This window comes from Micromys minutus (assembly GCF_963924665.1).
Source record: "Micromys minutus genome assembly, chromosome: 11".
Lineage (NCBI taxonomy): Eukaryota > Metazoa > Chordata > Mammalia > Rodentia > Muridae > Micromys > Micromys minutus.
In genome coordinates, this window is record NC_137980.1 from 11192469 (window position 1) to 11218290 (window position 25822).

The window sequence follows — 25822 nt, forward strand, 5'->3', positions numbered from 1 at the left end:
GATTATGTTTTAAGAAAATATACTATGATTTTTACCTGCAGTCAAATTAACAGAATACATACAAATTCTAAACACATGTTAAATGTAATTTTCCTGATTATTAAAATATACACTTAAAAGAGTATTTTTAAAAATTTGTAAAAAGTATTTTTTTTAGTTTCTTCTTTTGTATAAAACAATGATTACAACAAAAAAAATTGAATTGCTTTAATTAACAGAATTTTCTCTATTTTGCCACCAAAAGAAAAGGCCCTAATGGTTTTTCTTTTTTATTAATAGTGCCTAAGTTTTGTGACTAGCACACAGAAATTTTAGGTTTTAATTAGCATATTTTTAAATCTATGTACTAGTCTTGATACATAACTGTCTTGACTATTTAAAATTTTCCCTTATTGAAAACCAATTCTTTTCATATACAATATATTCTGATTACGGTTTCCTCTCCCTCTATTTCATCAGATCATCCCTACCTCCCCTCCCTTTCTATTGATCATTAGAAAATAACAGGCATCTAAGAGATAACAACAGAACATAACAAAATAAAATCTAATCACACAAAACAAAAACCTTCACATTGAAGTTGGACAAGGCAACCAACACAAAGAAAGAGTTCAAGAGAAGGCATATGAGTCAGAGACTCATTCATTTGCACAATCACAAGTATCATAAAACACTAAGCCAATATTGAATGCTATTAGATATAGATAGATAGAGGTAGAGGTAGAGATAGATAATAGATATTATTATTTAGTATATACTATACTAGATATTATTACTAGAATATATATATATTCTACAGAGGCCCTGGTGCAGACTGGAGTATGCCCAGTTCTTGCTGCTTCAGTCCCAGTGAATTCATGAAGGCCTTGTTTACCTGGTGTCTTCTGTTCCCTCTCTTCTTGCCCTCTTTCCACCTCCTCTTCTGAGGGGTTGTCTGAGTCATTTGAGGATAGATTTTTTATGTGGGGAAGGACTTGACAGAGACATCAAATTTAGGACTTAGTGTTCTCTTCTCTCTCTTCTTCTTCTTCCCTCCCCTTCTTTTCTCCCTTCTTCTCCGAATACACATGCATGCAGGCACACAAGCAATCTGTAGTACTGTAATGTCTAGCATTTTTCCTCATCTGCTGCAGGAGAAGGCTTCTCTAATGATAGTTGAAGGCACAGATCTATGAGTGTAGCGGATATTACTAAGAGTTTCTTTTGCTTTGATTGGTAGTATTTGGTTTTAATCTAGGTCTCTTGATTATCTAGTTTGTCATTTTTGATTACCCAGAGGGTTTTGGCTTGAGTTCTATCTACTGCAGTAGACCGTAAGTCAAATCAAACATTGGTTGATGATTTTCATAAGCATTGTGCCACCATTCTATTAGTATGTTTCACAGGCAGAACAGCATTGTAGATCAAAGGGCTTGTGGCTAGGTTTGTATATATACAACTTTTGGTAGCTGTCTGAGGGGTTCTCTGAGCTCTAAGCCATAGGATTTAATGAAGATATTACAGTTAGAGCTGAGCCCCCATTAAATGATTACTTAAAAGATTACTGAAGTAGTAAAATTACATAGAAAAATACAAGTGTCTATTTAAAATTTAAGTACTAGTAGCTCTAAGAATTAGACACAGAAAATAAATAAGCATAAAGATTTGTAAAACAAAAGCAAAACTAACCTTCATGTTCTGTAATATGTGGCTTGCAATTCCAAAGGAATGCACTGAAAAGCAAAACAATATTAATGTTATTATTAATGATGTATACAATAAAGACTATTGTAAACATGGTTGGCTTTAACAGTGGTGTGCATATGTACATAAGTATAAATAGAGATACAGAATTCTTATAAATATACTATAGCAGGTTATGAAAAATTGGAAGTTCATTGAGACAAAATATAAAAAGTTAGATATGTAAAAAATAAGCAAGAACATAGCAAACAGTTTGATATACAGATGGCTATTATAAATATTAGAAATATACTTATCTCCTTTTCATCTTGACCAGCTCATTATAAAGTTTCTATAGGAGAACTTGAGGGAAGTAAATGGGAGCAGTTTACTTTAGCAGTGATTAAAATATTTTCAAATAAGATATGTGGTACCGGAGAACTTATCCATGAGTGCTGGGTAGAGAACAAGCAGAGATAAACAGCAGTGACTAAAGAGAGAGTTGTCATGTCAGTTAAGAGGAGATGCATTCATTTAATATGTGTCTTTGGTGTGTGTGGTGGTTTGGGGAGAAAATATGACCTATGATATTACTTTACATACAACGGTTGGATAAGAGTCATGCATACATACCAGAAAACATGACACCCATGTACTTAGTATAAGACATTGAAAGATATTTTTTAAAAACCAGAATAGAGAAAGTATATTTGAACAAAAACCAAAACCTAGAAATTATACAACAGAGAGAGCAAATGTCATCAGCCCGGTGTAGCAGACATTTCTACATCAAAATCAACAAGATGCTGTTGGACTATATTAATGTTCATCATTAATAGCAATATAGCAATAACAGATGGATAATTTAGACATCAATATAATATGCCACATACTGGTTTCATTTGTATACACAAGCCTCAGAGGAGTCAATAAGAAAAACCATCATTCTAATACACAAAAAAGAAAAGGACAAAAAAAAATTAAAGCTCACATGAAAATATGAATTCACATTTGTGAAGGTTGTTTTACTAGAAGGAATACTTCATAAGGTATATTTTCAAACATAAGAGTTACAGAAATCAAAATGGTAATAAGATATTTTAATTTTAAAAAGACACATTATCTACTGCAGTGTAAACTGATGAATCCAACATATCCTTTTTGAAGGACTTCTTCGTGACCTATGTGATAATTTTAAAAATACTCACCTTTCCCCAGCAAGGCCACTTCAAGCAGCATATCCTACTGGCTTTATCTTGCACATGTGAAAGATATATCATTATTTTAATATTGCCTTTGATACTGAAAGGCTACCTGAAAATTTTCTATCTTCAAAGGGGTTTATCTTACATAAACACTTTGTAGACCTTGATGTACTTTTGGAGAGAAATTGTTTTTTAAGTAAGAGAGATTTATAATGTTCTTAAAATTTAGTAAATATTGGAACACTGTATATATATTGTATACACATTATATTTACATAAATTCATGTGGGTATGTGTACAGATACACACACAATATACGTACATACACACCACATACACTACACACACACACACACACACACACACACACACACACACACACACACACACACCATACAATACACAAGGACAACGGTATCTATTGAGAACCTGTATATGTCTCTGCTGATAGGAATATTCTTGTATAAGGAGGCAATGCCATTAGCAAGAAAATGTTTTCACTCTATATATCTTCCCTATATTGACCTTTTGTTATGTATATCAAACTTTCAAATATGTTTTAGAGAAATTAAAATCCAAGTAACTAAACTAGGCTGGTTGGGAAACTAGAGTCTGAACACTAGCAATCTCTCTTTCAGGGCCAGACTTTAAAAGCAAAGGTGAGTTGTTTTAGGTTAACTTACACATTTCCAGGAAACAAAGCCCAGCAGGGTGAGGGAACACCCTGAGGAGGACTCAAGGCAAGACAGCAATTGCATTAGTATTTACAGGAGGTTGTTCAACAAGACAGTTGGAAGAACAAATAACCTTGATCCTGAAGAAGCAGGAAAATTGTAGAAAATTATGAAAATATTTGAAGATTGAAGAAAGTACATCAAACTTCAAATCCAAGCCCCGAGGATCCCAAAAGAACAAAAAATAAAAAGTAAAATAAAATAAAATAAATAAAAAACACAACAAGACAAAACAAAACACCCCAGACATTATAGCTATTTAAATTGAAAGATGAATAAACACAAGAATTGAGACAATTTTCTGAATCAGGACTTTGACCCAATAATCTGAAAATAATTTCTGAAACCCGAACAGAGCCCACGTCCTGTCTCCAGGCCCCGTCCTTCCCTAGCATGTTATATTTAATGAGTCACTGAAAAGTTTACTACCTCATTTTTCTCAACATGAAACAGACCTCATCGTTTATCTTCTAGGGTATTTTGTGGGTTTTAGGGGTTTTTTGATAGGAGGGCATTATATGACTTACAAGAGCAGTCTATAAAAAATGCACTGCAGCTCAGAGCAGTGGAGAAAGATCTGGATTCAGCGAATTTAGATTCAAGCTTAAGCCCGAGCACCAACACATGCTAAGACATACTGGATTGATTTCATTCTATGACTTAGTCCTGCTCATTGAAATGATGAGGTAATAGTGACTTACTGTTGCCATGAAACTACACCGCACACTTGGCAGTAAAAACAACATGCGGTTAGAAGTTTATAGCTTGTTTTTAAGGTCAGGAAATCTACTTGCTTTTGACTGAATTTATAATAGTACTAAGAGCTGGTAATGCATCGCAGTGTTGACTTGAATAACCAGGACCACTAGATTTGATCATCAATACAGAACAAGAATAAAAAGTACTGAATATAATTTGATTAAGTATTCTGAGAGTCCATCTATCTATCTATCTATCTATCTATCTATCTATCTATCTATCTATCTATCTATCATCTATCTATCTATCTATCTATCTATCTATCTATCATCTATATCATCTATCTATCTATCTATCATCTATCTATCTATCTATTTTATTTAATAACATTTTAAAATGACAGATTATTTAAAAAGACTACATTAAGGTTGAGATTTATCTTCTGACGAACTGAAAGCTGAGCTCCATACTTTCAGATAATTTAATAAAAGTGGAAACTCAATGTATCATTTATTCTCTTTATGTAGCTGTCATCGTGGTGGCTTACTGCTGAATAATCTCACCCTTCCTAGTTCTTTCTGAACTTTACCTGGCTGGTTCAATTCACATGTTCTGGTTCAAACTCCTTTCCAAGCTGACAGGCTCCATTTGTCTTCTCTCTGTTTCTCACTGAATTGCTCTCCTTAGTCTCAAACTAACTCTGGGAATTTGTTCTAATCTTCCAGACCCTTCTTATTGTCTGACATCAATGGCCTCTGCTGACCTGCACAGGTCTTCATGAACTCCCATGCATGAACTGCGTGAACCCAACTCCATTCCACTGCGCTGACTGCCCTGACTCCTGACTCACTGGTTTAGCTCCACTGCACTGACCTCAACTGGCAGAGTGGACTTTCTTCCTGGAGTGCTCTTAAATAACTTCATCCTCAGATTTGGGCATATTCTATCTCTGACTCATTTTGTCAATTCTTTCTCTGACTCATCCCTTTGTCTGGTCCTCATTAAAGGTGTGTACTAAGGGACTGTCTGTATTCCACCTAGAGCTGCTAAATGTATGTGGTGTGTTTGTATCTCATCTGGATCACATTGTCCTTGAAAGTCTTTAGATGTGATCAGAGAAACCATGTTGCTGAATTAAAATATCTCTACAATTAATGGATGGAGATAATCATTTATTAGTGGAAAGACGTGCTGAGAGTTGGCATACGATCACAGCTTTTATGTTTATATATCATCTTATGTTTCATCAATATGTAACAATTATTCCACTGGCCTTGTGATGCACCACACAGCAGCTTAATAATACAAGTTTTGTCCTGTGGCTAACTCCATTTAACAGATGGGAATATTGAGGCCTAGCAATTACTTGGCTTTATTTGTGATAAGTGAGTTATATTTAAACTAGAGAAAATCAACTCAGATATGTTTCAGAATTCAAACGCCTACCCATTAGCAAGGAGTCCTGAAAAAGAAAAAACAAAAGGCCGTCTGCAAATCAGATATTTATAGTACAGTGTATAACAGTAGCAGAATTAAAGTGATAAAACAGCAATGAAAATAACTATGGTTGTGGGCACCCAGCCGGAGGAACAGTAGCTCAGGGTTACAGCATCAGGGAGGTTGAGAAGTGCTGAGCTAAAGGATACATTTTTTGTCTTCTGGGACCTCTTCTTATTGATACAGTGTAGCCAATTAGTTTTCCCTTCAGTAGTCTCCAATTTCTCTCTTAAAAATGATTACTGATCACCTAGCACCTATACTGCCCGGAATCCTATTCTTTATTGAAGTCCATTAAAATATCATACAAGAGATCACTAGACTAGTTCCTGACAGAATATGTATCTCCTTAGAAAGCCTTATCCATCTGGCCTCCTCTGTCTATGGATTCCTCAACATTCTTTTCTCCCCTAATCCACTCAGCCTCAACCCAGCAACCTACATCCTTTCTAGCTGAAAGTAACAAACCATTCTCCTTGAAGACAGAAGAGTTCCAAGAGGCTAAGAAATGTGTGCTAAGCAAGTCATAGCATCTGCTCTACTAGGAGACAGCAGTTTGATGCGTCCATTTACTTCCCTGCTGCCATGATAAGATACCTGACAAAAAAATGGCAGGAAGGTAAAATAGTTCATTTCAGCTTACAGTTCAAAGTGTCTATCATGACGCCATGACAGTGGGTCCTAGCCACACGAACTTTACACAACTAGTCATACTGTGTCCACAGGCAAGAGGCATAGCTAAAGGAAGTTCAGGTCATGTTTTCTCTTGCTCCAGTCATGGACTTCAGCCTAGGGAGTGATGTCATTCATCCACCTCAATATCATTGCCATAACCTTTCACAGACATGCCCATGGCACCAGTTCTCTGGGGGTAATCCTAGATCTCATCAAGCTGACATCTGAAATTAATCACCACATTCATAGCAGGAAAGAAATACCCAGTGCCTAGCAAAAATCAATAATCTTTCTGCATTTTCTCATTTGATTGTTTTCTCCCTACTCACTGTTGCTTCATTTTAAGGTAATGTTCCTTTCCTTGTAGCGTTAAACCTACATTACATGAGCAGGTACATTACAGGAAGACTTGTTATAATGCCCATAACAACAGCAACAACACCAACAACAAAAGTTTGCAAAATGCTGTGTTAACTACTTTTCGAAAACCCTCTTAACCACAGGCCCTTCAGAGAATTTAATATGCAAACATTCCTCAAGGATGTATAAGAAGCTTTATTAATACACAGTGTTCCTCAAACCATTTGCCCATGAAATACTTTTATTTTCTTTCCCCAGAAACCTATCAGCATCCCAAGGATAAGAATACCCATAGAAAACAATTTGAGAAATGCTGTTTTCATGTGATATATAGATCATTTTTAGTATTTTAGGCACAGATTTGAGGGAGCTGTAAAACCATAGGGTGGATCATATGTGATTAGTAAAGGTCTCTTAGCACTTTATGTTCAGGAAAAAATCCACAGCAGCATTTTGTCCTTTTGCCCTTTCTGTCTTTGTTTTCCAGACATTTTCTGCATTCTACCTGGGAAAGGGCTGTATATATGTACACAGTCGTGTATAAATGTGCCAAAAGTGAAATAAACACAAATGAAATTGACAGTAAGGCTCGTTTGTAGATGGTCATTATCAATAAGCAGGAAGAAAGAAGTGACATCTTGCAGGTGCTGTTGTATTTAAGACTTTATTCCACCTTTTGATAGAAAAATAAGTCTTAAGGGTACAGAGGTATTAACTTGGCAAAACACTTTATAAAGAGTGTCCTTTGTAGCCATCCCCTTCCTTGTTTGGACATAGATTATATATTTTCATGTGGCTTTATGTCTACCCCAGTATTTAAAAAAAACAAAACAAACAAAAACCCCTTTTTTTGTAAAAATAAAAATGTTTTTGCCAGAAAAAAAAACTTAACATCTTGACATGCTCTTAATATTACATATGATTAGTAAATGGAAATTATAAATAAAATAAAACAAATATATATTTTTATTCTGTTGTCTACCATTGGCTATCTCATCACGAAGAACAGGTTTGGGTTCTGTATTTTGGGATTTGCCACGGTTCTTTAGAAAGAGTCCCTGAAAGATGACTTGTGATTTTCCAAGTTAGAGATGATCTTTGTAAGCACATAGAACAGCATTAGTGAATGTTCAGAATCGATGACAGTTTCTTATAAGGAAGCAACATTGATGTGCAGGAGAGATGGCTCAGCACACTGCTCTTCCAGAGGTCTTGAGTTCAATTCCCAGCAACCACATGGTGGCTCACAACCATTGTAAAGTGTGTCTGAAGATAGTGGCAGTGTACTCACATAAAATAAATAAATAAAACTTTTTTTTTTTTAAAGGAAGCACCATTGAAATTGATTAGAATGAACTTGCAACTCTAAGCAATATGACCCTGATCCAGCAGGGCTGGGTTTAATCATAAAAGTATAACAAGGAAGTGACTCTTCTTTTTCTTGGCACAATTGTCACTCAGCATGACAGACATGGTTTTTGTGGTTGCTGTTTGGCCCGTATTCCACATTACCTCTGCCTAGTCTTCATTTGGTTTTATTTCTCAATTGGTTTTCATCTCCTTCCACCCTGGATTTCACTCCAAACACCAGAGAGGTGGTACAAGATGGTGTCCCAAAGTCCTGAGGAAGAAATGAAGGGGACGTTTCATGATTATCTCCTTTCAGCGTCTAATCCCGAGAGTGACTGTTTTCTTCATCTCTCCATTCTCTATGCATGTGTTTATGTCCTATGTCCCCTCCTCGTGGGGATTCCAGGATGGCAGAGAACCCTGTTTCATTTTAGTACTTGGTACCACAGGAATCGAGTCTAGAGTAAGCAATCATTCTAAGCGGAAAACAGAGGAGAAAACACAGTGGTAAGCCAGGGGCTGTATTTTCAGTTCAATCGCTCTCCGTGCAAAATAAGCCCATTTCTTTTCGTTTTGGTGAGGAGCAGCGAAATTTGATCCACCTGAGTGATGTGTCAAGCATCTGCTCTTTCCTCTCTGGTTGTCTGACTTCTCTTCTGTGAAACAGATGCCCTGTTTACTCGCCTCCTACTTGCTTTTGTCCTTTCCCCACTGGGAGCAGATGAGCCCACAACCTTCTGCTTCAGGCCTGAGCAAATTGATGTGCAGACAGAACAGGGCAGCAGCCTGACTTGCCTGTTTAGAGAGACTCCTGAGAAATCGGAGGACTTCTTTTAGCAGTGTTGGGGCTCAGCAAGCTTGAGCCTCCTGGAGCCACTTTGTAAAAATCTCTTAACTTCTTTTCCTGCGGTCCTGAAGTTCAGTGGACACCTTTGTAGACTTGACTATAAAACCAATCCGGGAATCAACACTTTCAGACATCTATTGTATTCCCCTAACCTTAGAGTTTGCATCATGGGTGCAGAAGGTTTGTAACTTAGCAGACAGTGGCAGGTATCAGGCAGGGTGTGGCTGCCGCTGTCTCCCTTTCTCTTCCAGCAGAAGGAGCCACCTTCCAAAGATGTGGGGGTAGAGGAGAGAGAGAGAGAGAGAGAGAGAGAGAGAGAGAGAGAGAGAGAGAGAGAGAGAGAGAGAGAGAGAGAGAGAGAGAGAGAGAGAGAGAGAGAGAGAGAGAGAGATTGAGATTGGAGAAGGCACTAAGAAGAGGGAGGGCAGGGGGGCGGGCGCTGGGGGAGCCCAAAGCCAGCCTGCTCGGCTCAGTCTCACACGCGCGCCGCCACTGTTTGTACACAGTGCGCTCTTGGCCTCAGGCTCGCTCCCCTCCAGCTCACGCTTCATTGTTCTCCAAGTCAGAAGCCCCGCAGCCGCGGCGGCAGCAGCGTGAGCCATAGTCACTGCTGGTCGCTTCGCCTGCGGTGCGCGCACGGAAATCGGGGAGCCAGGAACCCAGAGAGCCCGCGCTCCGCCCGCTCTGCCTCTCCTAGGACCCACCGGCAGCCCCAGCCTCTCTCAAGCGCACCCACCTCCGCGCACCCCAGCTCAGGCGAAGCTGGGGTGAGGGGGAGAGTCACCCTCCCTCTAGGGCCATCACTCTTTATCGCCCTTCCCAAGAATTTGTTTGAGGAAGCGCTGCGGGAGGAAGACGTCCTCTTGAATCTCTGACAGGGCGGGGTTTACTGCTGTCCTGCAGGGCCACCTCTCCTGTCGTGCCCTCCGCTACGACCCCGGACCAGCACGGGTCACGTCCGGGAGCAGGGATCATGAAGCACTTGGTAGCAGCCTGGCTTTTGGTTGGACTCAGCCTCGGTGTGCCCCAGTTCGGCAAAGGTGAGGTGGCTGGGCAGGGGTCCCTGGATGAGGGACGGGCGGGTAGCACCTTTGGAAATGCCGCTCAAGGGGCCACAGTGGGTCTTAGGTGCGTGCCCGGCGTGAGGAGCGCTGAGGCGATGCTGCCGGAATACCCTGCCAAAGTGGGAGCAAAGTCCGAGTGGAGTGCCCCAGGCTGAGCTTGGGAAGAGGGTGCAATCTAGAAAATGAGAAGGTAGAGTGTTGTGAAGGGGTTGTCTTTCTGGGCTTTCTATGATAGTGGACAGGGCTGTGAGAGAGACCAGACAGAGCTAAGTGTACCGGGCCATCATCTAGTTGGTGCAAGAACAGCCTAGATAATTGCCCCCGGCAGTAAGCTGGATGCAGTGATTTGATGAGGTCAGGGTAAAGGGGTCTGTCAATCTGGACCCCATATTTGTGCTGCCAATGAGAAAGAGAGAGAGAGAGGTCTACTAAGTCGTTAGCTTTCTCCCCAACCCTCCTCCTAGGCGCGTGACTTCAATTACAACAGCTCAAACAACTCTCTTCTAACCCCAGGGGGCCTGAGCATTACTGTTCACTCCCTCTGGGTAAGACCATAACTCTTGGTAATAGATGGCTGTGTTGTGAAAACCAACCTTCATGCGCCCCTGGCTCAGAAGCCAAAAAGTTGTTCCAGCTGGTCTACCTGTGTCTTTCATGGTTTGCTTGTAATAGGAAACAAGCATACAAAAATAAAACATTTTTTTAAAAAACACAGGATTACAGTGAGACTCCTGCTGAGTTGTTTTGGTGACTTTCAGATCCTCTGAAAGAGATTAGGCTTTGTCAATAGAAAACCTGGTCCAAAACCTTTGTCTGCATACCAGCAGGTACTGAATTGGAGCCAGGAAGCCAAAGGAGAGAGAGAATGGGTTTCAAGATACTGGGTGGCTGTGCCCTTTCTGTGTTCGTGAATAAAGAAGGCCCATCAGAGGGGTATGAACTAGAATCATCCACACACAGCAGTTAGCGGAGAGCTGAATAAACCACAAGGGTTTGACATGCTGTGGTTCTAGAAGTATTTGGAATAATTTAAAAAAAAATGCGTTCATTCCAATCCATTTGGGACTAGAACAGGCATTGCGTGGACACTCTATACATATGTACCCTTATGCGTGCGCTTCAGAGGATGGGGTGTTAGGGGACTATACTCCAGAACCCTGCGTTGCAGCCAGATGCCTTCTCTTTGGGACTCCAAGTGGTGGGTAGTTCAGGTCTTCTCAGCTCTCCGGGATGTGACTGTTTTCTTCGGTTGTAGGTGGGAGTGTGGGATCTGTTTTTGCTTCTGTTTTTCCAAACCTCTCTGATAGTTGCCTCTCAGAGGCAGCCACTCCAGTGAAGGTTAGCATATGGCAATGTTTTCGGAGTGGGTCGTCTAGTCTCCAGGGTTAAGAAAAAAGAACGGGCTTCCAAAGCTGATATTTCCTGTTTCTTTTATTTCTTGTCTGGATTACTTCTGCACTTTGATGCCTTAGCTGTAAGAACCACAGGCACTCCCCTATCCTCCTTTCCCCGCCTCCGTTGCCACCCCAAATAAGAACACACACATACACTCCCCCCCCGCGCGCACACGCACACACACACGCGCGCGCGCGCGCACACACACACACACACACACACACACACACACACACACACACAGGCAGACGCGCGCGGGCGCGGACACGCACACACATGCTCATGGGTACACTCACAAGCACCTACTTGGTAACTCTGCTACTAAGTGACCCTTATTAAAGGTGACTGGAATGCTAGAGGACCTAATAAGTGATTGCGCTTGCCAGAGGACTTCTAGTTGCTAGAGCCTGCGGGGCAGGGAGGGGGGTTTTGCAGCTGCCCTGGGCTCTTAACGGTGCCCACACCGAGGCATCTAAGCCATTAGTCAAGTGGACCATGGAAATGTTGCCCGGGCTTTCCAACATGGTCTTCTAGACAAGGCTCAGGAAGCCTATCCCCTCCATTCTTCAGATCGATTCTTTGTAAGCCACCCTGTGGGTGGAGGGCGGCAGCTTCTGGTAAAGAAATGGACTGGTTTGCATTCGCTTTTTCTGTTAAACTTGTTCTCTCTAATTTTCTTCGCTCAGACGGTTGCAGAAATCAGAAATGAGCTAGGCCCTGATAGTTCAAACAATTAAACTTTGGGAAAACTTATTGAAGCCAGCGTTAACATGAAATTTTCCAATGAGTTTTTTTTTTTTTTTTTTTGTACCCTTCCCCCATCGTGCATCTTTAATTTACCAAATGTCTTGGAGAAATTAGTGGGTTTGTGTGTGTGTGCGTGTGTGTGCGTGTGTGTGTGTGTGTGTGTGTGTGTGTGTGTGTGTGTGTGTGTGTGTATCCCAATTTACAGGCACTCATGCCTGGAATTTGATAATGATAGGTATGCCTATTTATTGGCTGTCTTTCAAATAAAACCAATGGATCAGTCAGATCGAATATTTTATTAACTCCTAAATTATTCATCATTGTGTATTGCTTTAAAAAAATCCAATAGCATGCATACAGTTGCAGCAAGCACGTGACATCTTATGCAATCTGTCCCTGTGCCTGCAGTTTGTGCCTGGAGTCTTTAAGCAAACAGCGTTATCTAAAAATGTCTAGATGTGCCCTAAATGCTACGAATTATGGGCATTTGAATTCCCATCTTTCAATCAATGGAAATCTTAGTTAGTTCTACATTAATACCTAAAGAATCTCACTCCAGATGCCTCTGTGCTTCCGTGATAGCTTAGTGAAGTTTCAGCTAAAATAACCGGTTTCTATGGGGATTTCAATATTGCACTTTGGTGCCATCATTACCTGATTTGCATGACCATTAACTTTCCACTTTAAGAAATAAATGCTAAGATCAGATTCAAGGTGAAACATTTTAAGTTAATTTGAGAATATAGTGAATGTAATAGTTAAGTGGATGTACAGTGCCTTGCTGAAGAGTTAGAAACCAGTCCGCGCTGTTCCAGGCAAGAGCAGGATGCAGGGGAGCTTGTCCAATGGCGCTGAGAAAGTTCTCATTCTTCTTCAATGTCCCCTTAAAAGTGACATGTATTTTGTCTAGGAATTTATGTTATTTGCGGTGAATATTTACAATAAAAATGGGAAAGTAAAATGGAACCGAATATACTATCTTCTTTGATTTTAAACTTTAAAAATGCCCCAAAGATAGCCAACAATCCTGAACAATTCTTTAAAAGATTTGTATTTTCATTAAATATTCTAAGCTGAATGTGCATATAGCACTAATATCTAGTTTGTAAAATAATAACTTTGATATAATTGATTCATCTGTCCAAGTTGTGAATTTCTTACTAATCATTAAAATGTTAGCATGAATAAAGTATACATGGCTGTAATAAAAGAGGAAGAATACTCTGATAAAAGAACAAGGATATCACTACAGAACATGGCCAATGAGATACTCCAAACTTTTGCATTTCCTTATTAGCTATTCTGATAACATTGCTAATTGAATAATTTATTCATGAGACCCATCTTTTGAATGGTTGATAATAATGGTCTATGCATCACTTGTGTTCATTTGTAAACCTTTGGGGTTTTCTAAAGCCACAGAAAGTGGTGCTAATATTGTTTAGTGCACAAATTTGGAGGTGTGATAGTTTTGAGTATGATTTATGATATAACAGTTTCATCAAATCCTTGCCATCCCCCCAAGATGGCAAAGGCTTTTGCGCTCAGTCAAGCCAGAAGCTAATTGTGTGTAAAGAGTTATGTAGAAAAAGCTGAGGGAGAAAAAGGAAGGGGAGAGCTATGTGGTTATATTCAAATCTCAAAAACTAAAATAACAACAGTATTAATAATAATAGCAAATTAAAAGAAGGATAAAATGTAACATTATAGGAATTATTACAAGTATGCAATTAGTAGTAAAACTTCTATAATAGAAATCAATTTACTTCTTTAATTAACTTAAGAGTTTGAGTTTTAGCATACTTATGAAAATCTACAAACCTGGTCATGCTCTTTGTATGATTGAGTTCTTAGCAGTGATTGTAGGAAGATGCCCAACATATTTCTTCTTGCCTTCTGCTTGTCTGTGAAAAGACAGTGACAGCTTTTCTAATCAATGTAAATTAATTTAGGAGCAAAATAAAATGAATGCCGATATGAAGTGAATAATTATTAAAATGTTCTACATGGTTACTACGGATGCTAGAAATCATCACTTAATTGTTTCTGAACATGTATGTATAAAAACCTTTGGTTCAACAGCAGTTGAAGGAAAAAGACTAAGATCCACTGCGCCCTCACCAGCAGGTGTCAGAATAATCAATGGAGATATTTTAAAGACCTTAGAAAGAAGCAAACGAGGTAAATAAATTCTAGCCTGCAAATCTACATAAAATATGTTCTACTAACTATGGAACTAATGACAGTTCCCATCTGTCCCTGAAGATAGGAGGGGTACATGATCAGGATGGACAGCTTTTCCTATAAAATTTTAATTTAGAGTCACAAGTGCCACAAGTAAGGCTCACACATTTTCTGGAGCCCAGCACCTTTTCAAGGTGTTTGATAGCACCTTCCAAGGAAATAGACATAAAATATCAATTTAGTAGTGGTCAAACAATATTTCTAGGCATTTCTAGCATTCTTTCTAAATATCTTCACCACACCCAGTCTATATAGCTATTTCTTCTTTTATACTGATTTACATGTATTTACATATTTGATCTCAGTTCACCACTATTGTATAGAAAGTCATAACTGTCTACATTTTTTCTATATTAATATTTTTGTAGAGCTTGTGAGTTTCTAACTAATATAAATCAGATGGCTGTAGGAGATAAAATGAATTCTAGGTTCTCTTTATCCATTTCAGGAAGTTATATATATATATATATATATGAAAATATCTGTAAGTTACTGACAAATCACTTCTATGAATTATCTCAAGTATTTATGTGCTCATTGACATGCCAAAATGGCCTGTATTCGGTGGTATTCTATCTGTTGAAGTTTCTTAAAATTAAAAAGGAAATCTTCCATTTTCTCTCATTTTACATCTTTCTCTCTCCCTCCCACGTCTTTGTTGGGTAGTAACTAGGAAACAGCACCCAGGATAAAATAAATTTGACACTCTGTCATCATTATTAAAAGACTGTACATTTACAAAACACTGTGAATTTGTCATTTTTCCTCTTGGAAGGAGAAACATGAAAAAAACAAAAAGTGAACATAGTGACCCTTTTCCCAATTCCTGAGATTTAAAAGGATCTCAACTGAAGAACATCCCAAGGGTTTTATTTCTTTCTTTGATCACGATGCTCTTCCTAAAACTATTCACTGAGCAGGAAAACATGTGCCCCTAACAATGCAGACCTGACTTGGCTCACAGTTTCATGTGAAGCAGAGAGGAACGTAGGAAGCATAAAGGAAAGGATGGGACGCTCTTGACCACCACACTGCATTTGGAATTGAGATTATATATTATATTTTTAAATTCTATTTATCCTGACCTCCAAATTCTCTGACTCTTTCTATACAAACTAACTTCTGAAACTGGGGAATATAAAGCAATAGGCCAGACTCAATTTGAGCAATGAGATATGCCAGCTGATATGAGGAAGAGGGAAAGTGTGTGTAAGACAGTAATATTGTACAACAAGAACAGCAACAGAACAGGAAATTTTAGTAATATGGTGAGGGGGCTGAGTAAAATAAAGGCATTACCTGTGCATCTGTCTTATACTAACTGATGCAAATACTTGTCCTGTATCTAGATAGCACCTAATTGTGGAATGTTCACAATCTGGGAATACAATAATATCTAAATATTTGTATATACTAATAAGAAAAAATTTTGATCAACAAGTATAGGCTCAGATATCTGCTTTATTGTGAAGGACTTAGGAATCCCAGAAATACATTTGTTTGGTAATTGTATTTCTTCTTTCTCTGCCATAGAAAATGCTGTTTAGTGAAATTTTCCCTAGAATAATCAAATGAAAGTCATATAAAACAGTTTAGTTTTACAGGAAAGGAGTCAGTGTCTGAATTTAGATAAGGTGGCTTGCAACGACCAGGCCCACAGTTTACAAGAGAATATACTGCTGCATTCTGTTTGGCTATGCGTTAATACAGTGATAGTGATGGGGTCGAGGATGTCCAACAGAGATTTCTGGAGCATCAGTGAGCCGAGAGAATTTAACTGCAAGGGTATCAGTGAGGCTTCTCACACACTAAAGCACTTTAGGATGAGATTGGGACTGCACTGAAAGACTGACTTCCTCTTACTGCTCCTCTTTTCTAAAGCAGATCTGTATCAAGACGGCTGATTGGTTACTTATTCATAAGTAGGAAGGCCACAGCTTAATCTCCAGCTAGAGGATGACAAGCTTAGGTTGAAGGCAATCTGTAAATGGGGTTAGGCTTCTCTGCAGTCCTTAAGGTTTCTGCTTCGCATTTGACAAAGTGGTTTATTTTTAGAGTAAAAAATAATCCTTTAAGTCCCTTCCTTGACTGAGCTCACAGTGACTGTTTAGATTTTGCTCAGACTGGAGATTATGAGGTCAGCTGTAGTAAAACGGGCTCCTGACATGTGAGCAAGAAAATCCAGAACAGTCAAGTGGAAATATTGGATTGTAGAATTTTTTAAACTAAATGGACCAATGCATTTTGTAATTAATCATCATTTCTTTAGTTTGTGCATGTCTGCTAGTCACAAATATGTAATAATCCTTTCCCAGTAAAAGATAATCTAATTTTAATAACAATATTTCTGTGTATATATTATATATTATTCTATAAGTATATATAATTTTTATAGCTTAACTCATATAGTATAAATACCAACTACCTTGGAATGTTTTATACCAGCTCACTACTTAAATGCTTTAATTTATTTTTTCAAATTCTTTTTAGCACTGATGCTATTTTTACTTCCACGAATTAGCATATTATAGATGAGACAACAACACAACACAACACAACAGTAACAAAAACACAAAAATGGGGTCTAAATATCCTTTTAATTGAATGGAGATGTCAAAATGACCTTACCCATTTCACTGCTTTTAGAAAGTAAGCGGAGCATTTAAGTCTTGTTATTACTAATTGAAATACATATTTTTGTATTTTATGTGCATTTTTATTTTTGCCTACATGTATTTCTGTGAACTATGTGTGTATTTGGTGCACAGATAGGCCAGAAGATGTATCAGATAGCCTAGGACTAAGTCAAAGAAGATGGTGAGCCATCTCATAGATTCTAGGAACTGACCGTGAATCCTCTGCAAGGGTTTTTGCCTGCCAAGACATTTACCTCTCCATTCCTGTAAGTGCGTATTTTAAGTAGCAGTGTCTTCATGTGCATACATTCACACACACACACACACTTTTAGGATTGGATTCCAAAATTCTGCCACCCCTCTACTGAACGTAACACATAGGGACACAGTTTCTGTGGCAATTTCAGTTGAATAACATAGTACAAAGTAATATCAAAAGACAATGTGAGTTTTGTTTTGTTACTTTAATCAATGTATTGAACAGGCCACAAACATGCATGTGACATATGCATATCAATAGTGCCCTCACTTAATTTATTTCTGTACAGGCAATTAAAGAAGTAAACTTAATGGCCAAACATTGTGGTACATGTATATATGCTGGGTTACACAGTACAAAGCCCAGTAAACCAGAGCTGGGGGGATAACTCAGGTGTTAACAGCCCAGGAAGACTCACAAAACTGACTTCCCATGTAACTCCAGTTTCAAGTGTCCAAGACCCTCTCTGGCTTCTGTGAACAACACCTGGGCACAGTTTTTCATTTATTTATCACCACAAATAACAAAGCAGCTAAAGCCTTAGTAAGTTTAGTGTCATGACAAATTCCTGAGTCTTTCCCCAGCATTGTCAGAACAAAGTCAAACAGGCAGAAATACTATCAAACCACACAAACCACACGTTTTCTTTCTGGCTTAATTGACTTCTTATTTACTCCAAATATTTTTTAAGAACTTTCAAACTAAATAAAATCAAACTATATTTAAAATTAATGCAAGTCATAATGTCTAATGTATAGAGTATCTTCCTATTGCTTTCTCTGTGACTCTACAGTATTTGAGTTTAAATGGGCTTCTGCCTTAGAAGAGATAGAAGAAGGGAATATTAATTTAATTAAAAAAAGAGTACCGGAGGTTGTAAAGCTTTGGTTTCCTGGACCTCACAGACTTGGTAGTGTCTGAATTGAATCGGCTGTGCTTTCTCTAGCTGCTCACAGCTGCCACACAAGATTGCTCGAGGTCGTCATAAGTTCTGTTTTGTCCTCAGTTTTTAAAATGAGGACATGGCAAAATGTTGACTGGCGTTGCAGTAGCTCTTAATTTCTTTTTCTCACACTTTTGCTTCTCCCCTATGAGAGAGCATCAATGAATCTGAAGACCTCCTTCAGTTCCCAGCATTGGTGGTTGCCATCACTGTTATAGTTGACTCCTAGCAACGTCTAGTCAGTTCAGCTCTCTCTCTCTCTCTCTCTCTCTCTCTCTCTCTCTCTCTCTCTCTCTCTCTCTCTCTCTCTCTCTCTCAGTCTGTCTCTCTGTGTGTCTTGGTCTGTTTCTGTGTCTGTGTCTATCTCTGTCTCCCTCTCTCTGTCTGTTTCTCTCTCTCTCTCCCTTTTATTTTTCAGTTTCTGTACTTCCACTGACCCCTCTTAGGACAAGTACAAAAGTCATTCAATCATACATTTTTCCATACCTGGTTTTTGTACTTAGTCATCTCAAGGATAAACACACTGTTTAAGAATTTCTCCAGTGATTTAGTTGACCAGATGACTTCATCATTTTTGCATCATTTAACTATAAATAAAATAATTTTCAAAGTTCTGATTCTACCTGCAGTTAGTTAGTACTTCCGGATTTACAAGAGACTGTAAAATGGACATCACAGAAGTCAGAATTGGACTAATTGAACTGGGATTCAGAGAGAAATAAAACAGAAAAGTAAGAAGTGATTTACTAAGAATATAGGAGCATTGTCGGAAATACAACATGAGCATAATATTAGGACTAACCAGAAGGAAGATAGAAGACAAAATGGCGGGAAAAGAGTCAAGATAGTAAGTAGTCAACTATCAAAAAAGTCACCTATAAAGAAATTAAAGCCAAGAAAGTGTGTGGAAAACACAACACGGAGACAGTGGAAGAAAAGGTAAATGGCGTAAATTTCAACTCATTGGCATTTAGCATGAAAGGATGTTGAATGTTCTGGAAAAAAACACTGATAAACAGGAAAAGAACACTTAAAATATAACACTTATATGAGAAGAGACGTTGTACAGTTGAGAGGGTGAAAGAGCAAATAGTAACTTGGAAGAGAATTGGTTTAGCCTGATCTAGCTACTTCTCTTTCCCACAGTTCTTAGTCTACAGGTTTACCATGTTAAACTTAAAACAGTTGTTGTATCCCATAAAGAGGTTCTATGTGTTTATACAAAACAGTTTTTTTCAAACCTCATAGTAATCTAAAAAGTTATTTTCATGGCAAGATAAGACTGAGAGCAGGGTAGGTTAACAGCATCAAATATAGGCCTGAGAGATTTTCACACAGGCATCATTTCATTTTAATATAGGTAAAGAAACACTTCCAATCCACACATGTATCTCTCTTTTCTAAATTTAGTGCTCTGCTGGTGGCAGGAGAGTTCTGCAGTTGCTCCCTGACCCACTTTTGAGCTGCAAAGATGGGCCTCTATATCTTTTGAGGTCAGCACTTAGTACTTACAGAGAATTCTTTACCTAATTGGTGGCCCTCACTCTTGGTCATTTTTAGTTCATTTTTTTAAAAAAGTTGTTCCTACAGAAAACTATTAACATAACTTCCACCCCTTTAAAGAGTTCATTGCATGTTGTACAGAAAGATTTCTTTATGCTCAAAATTACATGTCTCAAAGATTTGTAAGCACAGTGTTTCTTCTTTAGTCTCTGACGTGCTGGAGTTGGGCATATTTTCTTTCTTTTCCTTGGCCCTCATAAGCCATTATCCCCTCATCTTAGTTGCTCCATTGGGGCCCATCTCATTAGCCTACATCCTCATACAAAAGCCTCTGATCTTCAGCAGATAGTTACAGTGATATGTTTTCTTAAACACTGCAATATGCTATTTATTTTTTTTTAATTCTAAACTGACAGTACATTTTAGTATACTTTTTGTTTATTTGATTTTTCTGGAAGGTGGCCTCTTTCTAGATAATGGCAAGGTAAAGCTTAGGCCCTTTTCTCATAATTGTATCAGATACACTTGATTTCATTGTAATTTTACTTTACAGTTTCAGTTTTGTGTTTGCGCTGTTTGTTACATTTTTTTTTTAATGATCTGTTCTCTTCTGACATGGATATTGAGTATTGAGCTTCATTTCAAAAAGATGTCACCAGGCTCCTTGTTGCATTTTTTTCATGCATGTATACATATGCATGTACACACGTGTACAGATTCTTACTGTTAACATTAAATTTTATATTTCTTCATTTGAGATCTTAAAACTCACATCTATTTGTATATAATTTTATCTGCTTCTATATCTATTTCTGGCTGTCTCCCATGTTCTGCTATATTTATTTTTCAGGCCATTATTCAGTTGAAATTGCATAGTCACAGAGAATTGCTAATAAATTATCTTCTCGAAAGAATCTGTGCTCTAATTGAGACATGCATGCATACATACATACATCCAGACAGACAGACAGACAGATAGACAGACACACATACATCTTATACTCCACCAATATTTTAAAGAGTCTACATCTTTAAATTTTACCTAAACATTTTAAAATTTCCTTCATATATTTTTTTCTATGTTCTATAAGCTTGTTGAAGACAACAATAAATACTTTATACTACTTAAATCGCAAGTCTATGAGTTTCAGCAGTAAATAGTTAACAATTGCTGAATTTATTCGCACATGATCTAGTTTTTCTATAAGTTTCTAATTTATAAACACTTTTTTCAAATGAAACTTATGTTCCATTTTTGTTGAAGTGAACAAAATAATTGTGATTGTATAGGAAGAAGCGGAGAACGTCAAATGTAATCATACAGAGCAGGGTTGGTAGAAGTCTGTACAACAAATCAAATACCTAGAGCCTTTTTGCTTGTTGGGTAGAGGCCACAGGTAGTCCTTTCATCTGGCATTTTCAGTGCCTTGACAGCCAATGCTATAAAATCCACCAGAGATACACTTCCAGTGTCCACCATGTCTCTTCCCCTCCCCCCATGCCCTCTCACCTACTGATCCCAAACATTCCTGGCAGAGGACAGCCCATAGCACCTGGAAGCTGTGTCTGCCAGGATCTGAGAACATTGGAAAGAACTCTAGAGTTAGTTGTGTGTGTAATGGCAATCTGGATATCACTGCAAGTGCTGTCTACTCCCTTAGGCAACACTACTCCTACTGGTTTTAAATGTCCCTGTGGTTCTGAAACTATCTATGTACTGTGACCTCAATAATTATGTGACTTCCACACTAAGCTTTAAATTGTAATGGGAAATTTCTTTCTAGAGGTCTGCGCAGAGTAAAAATATAGTATTTGTTTTTCAAAATGATACAAATACTTTTCCATAATTTTTAATTTGGAGAATAAAATTAATTTTTTACTCTTATTTTCTTATTTTAAAGGTTTATTACTTTTGAGTGTGCATCAATTATACAATAAAACTATTTTACTGTGGTATTTGTTGGCATTCTCCAAAGAGCTTAAGTATTTCTAAGTGATATGTTTGCCATGCAGATTATTGTTGCTATTTATATTGATAAGTCACACATACCAGAGGATATTCTGTTAATATATTTTAGGCATACTAACAAATACATCTTCACTACCAACTTCAACTTCTAAAGATAATTTACATACAAATGAAGTGATGCTTTTCTGTCTTCCTTTGCTCTTAGGCCTTCCCCAAGTCCATCAGAGGGAGTTTCTTTTCTCCAGCTCTAATTCTTTTAAAATAATTTTTCATTAACAATTATATATCCTCTCAGGGGCTTCTACCTTGGAAAACATTGAGTCTTCCTCAGTTATCAGCTATTGACTGCTTGTATCTTTCATGTAAGAATATGGCATTTTAAGACTTTCCCTAGCTACTGTTCTCAACTGAAGTGGCCATTATTCAGGTGTTGTTTAAGTAGCATACTGTTGATATTACAGGAGTATAGCATCCCTGTCATTTCTAGAACGCTACCTATCAGCAAGAGCCTTGGTCTTGTTCTTAATCTTTCTGCCCCTCCCACCTATTCCCTCAAATCATATTTTAGATGTACCGATCAGGCCAATATGATGAATGGTATGTAACACCATCCACAGGAAACATATCTATCTATAAACTACCCAGCACTAAGCAAAATAACTATCCTTTCTAGTTGTCTATTTACAAGACTCCCAGAAGACAATATAAGTTATTGGCAATGCCCTTGGGTTTCTTGAAGAACTGAAGGTAAGACAAAATGTGTAAGACACATACACAGGGCACAGGGCATGTAAGAATAAAGTAGTTACTATCCAGGGAGCCTCTACACTGAAGGCTATCTTCAAAGTACCTGAAGGTGTTTTACAACACACCAAAAGAGAAAAACAATCAGTAATCTTAGCAAGATAGAAAGCCAATGATCTACAACAATAATCTGCCTGCCAAGATATCTCCATTTGTGCAAGAGTGAGGGTAATTGATGTATTTCTAAGTGGGATTAAGGCCTATTCAATAGGAAGGGATGGATACTTGTCATTGTAAACCAAGACACATGCCTATGGCTAGAGAAGTCATAACCTCCAGATGAACCTACTACTACTGCCATTTGTCTGTATCATTGTAGCTGGTTTCTTCCTGTTTTTAAGTACTTATCCTCAAATCCACAAGTAATGTTAGCTTCAGTTCTCATGAATGAGGCTCCATCTTGTTACAGATGGAGGCTAGTAAAAAGATCTACGGTTGTTCAAAAATGCAAGGGACCGGAGTGGCAAGCCCCATTTCATACTGATGCAGCTTCTGTGAAAGTCAGTTGGAAAATTTCACACATTTAAAAACTGGATCTACCATTTCAAAATACTGTGCTACTCCTTGGCATATAGCAAAGGAATCTGTCATATCCTACTACAAAGATACTCTCAGCCATATTCACTGGCAGTCAATTCACAATACCTAAAAAATATAAGCAGCCTCTATATATACCAACTGTGAATAGATCATTGAAACTTGGTACATAAATGGAATGGAATTCTCCATAGCTATGAATAAAAATGAAGTCATGAAACTGGAGACAAACTGGTAGACCTGAAAATTATTATATGGAGCGATGAATCCCAGACCCAGCAAGATAAACACTGTGATGTTCTCTCATATTACTGGATCTTAGTTCTGAGCCTTTATATTTGAATATGTGATCTGGAGTCATTTCAGGAGCCAGGAAAATAGAAAGGGACAGGAAGGGATAAGATGAAGTTCAAGAGAGAGGTATAACAGGACACAGGTGCTGATGAAAGGAGAGCTGAAAAATTTAGTGAGAGATTTTACCTGGGAAAGAACAAGGAAAGTAACTCAGCAGGAGGGAGAAGAAGAATACAGAAATAACACTAAGGATAGTTGATAAAACCATGGGGAAACTACTTATTTTATATGATTACCTAAAATCCCATAACTATGTATACACATCAACACAATAGTCTCATTTAAATATTATTTCTTAATAGTATTAAATACTACACATTACTATCAATATGTAGTCTCAAATATTCTTTTCAGTAATAATGACATTGGATACCTATTGATTTATGCATTACCCTTTGGTATGTAGAAACATCCAATCAACTTATTTGTGCATATTGAAGCAGGTTGTATTGTGTCATTGAGTTTTCCGAGCTGTTTATAGTTTCTTATCTAAGGTACAATTTTTAAAATCACTCTGCATATTGCCTTTTGTTCCATGTTATATTTGATGTATGTTAAAACCTTCATATGCCAATTTTTTCATTCCTTTTGTTACGAATTACTTGGTTTATATATGTCAATTATTGAGAAAGTCAAAGTTGCAATGAAACTAGATCTTAAATCCTTAAAGTTGACAAAATGTACATAATCATGTGTCTTTATTAGATGCTTTCAAACATGTAGGAGTTATATAATTTATAAATCAGAATAAATATATATCTTCTCAAACAGTCATTATTATTATTTTTTTTTTGGAGAAAACATATAAAACCATTCTTTCTACTGCTATTGGAATCTGCAAGGCCAGACCAAACTTCTTTCTCTTTTCTCGCTGCTGTATGGTTCTCATTGGTGAAACTTCCCTCACATTGCCCCTGCTCTGGTCTCCCCAGCCTCTGTGAACCCTAGTTCTGCTCCCAACTCCAATGATGTCCAAGTTCTACCCTGAACATGAGTGAAGCAGTTCACGCATTGTTCTTCTGTCCCTGGCTTACTCAAGTTAACGCACGATCTCCAGATTCATCTCTCTTACTGCACATGGCACACATTTATTCTCTTTTATTCCAGTTCATTTTCTTAATCTGTTCATCATCTTACAAGCACTGAAATTGGCTCCATTTCATCACTTCATAGCTCATAGTACTACAAGGAACATGAAGGGAGATGCCTACCAGCATGGTATTTGGTTTCCATGAATGTGGCTGTTGGTTTTATCCTGGTTTTATGAATACATCTTTTTCTCCAATAACAGATGTGCTAATTAACAGACCAGCAAAGGACCGCGTAGGAATGCACTTTTCTCCATACCCTCGCCATTACATGCTAGCTCTACTTTTTAAATAACCACTCTTATTGTTTCTCCAGTGTTCTTGAATTTTGACTATATTAGTACTACTAAATATTTTTGTACCATTGTTAATTAAAAGTACTGTGGTTTTTCAAAACATATTCATCAAAAATAAAAGCAAAGTTAATACGTGAAACAACCTATACTAGCTTTGTACTATATTTGAAGTCAGGCATTACAATCTCCCTTTTATTGCCCATTTGGATCAGATATTTCTAGCTATTCTTGACTTTTTATTGTTTCATATAAAGCTCCAAAAAGATTTTTGTTGTTCTGTGAAGAATATCATAGGTAGGTCTCTAGAAAATGTGCTTAGCAATATTAACTCTACCAATGTGTGTACAAGGAGATGTCACTTAACTTTGTAAGTGTGCACAGCTGTCTTTTCCCTTTCATTTTTAATTGTTAAAAAGTATTATGTCCTCTAAAAATTTACTCCAAAGTATATTTCTGTAGCTAGTCTGAAAGGCATTCTTTTCTTGATTTCTATTGCATATTATTTTCTCCTGGCAAATTCTAACACTTTTGTTTCTGCGTACTAATTTTGTATCCCAAAAATCTCTATCATTATGTTTGTGAAATGACTTGCACTTTAAATTCTGAGACAGGACTTAAAAGCACACAGCAACATGGTATTAATTTTTTTCACTAGTCACCTTGTTTTGAAACAGAAGTTCTGTCTATAGAATAGAGATTTTCCAGCCTCATGCTGTGACTACCTGTTAACAAACATAAAATAAGCATTTCATATAGTCAGGTTTTCACATAAAAATAAATATAGTAAATAATTTGGTTAAACTTAATAGTACATATACAAAAAATAGTACATATACAAATATTCATAGCAATCTGGCCCACAGAAAATTGCAGTAACTGAAGTAGTAAGCCAACAAAAAGTAGTCCAAATTGAAAAGATTTAGAATAACTATGATCAGTTGACCATCTTAAAAT

The 25822-nt window shown here is 37.6% G+C and overlaps 1 protein-coding gene across 2 annotated transcripts in view; it reads left to right on the forward strand.

Moving 5' to 3' along the window:
* Positions 1–10002: 10002 nt before the first annotated feature.
* Positions 10003–25822, forward strand: part of EDIL3 (EGF like repeats and discoidin domains 3) — a gene marked incomplete at both ends in the record, with an annotated part of 432246 nt that continues 416426 nt past the window's right edge. For both annotated transcript variants that reach the window (XM_080924947.1, XM_080924948.1), the window contains one exon: positions 10003–10069. In XM_080924947.1, the coding sequence (XP_080781073.1) occupies positions 10003–10069 (67 nt within the window). The remainder of the gene's footprint in view (positions 10070–25822) is intronic.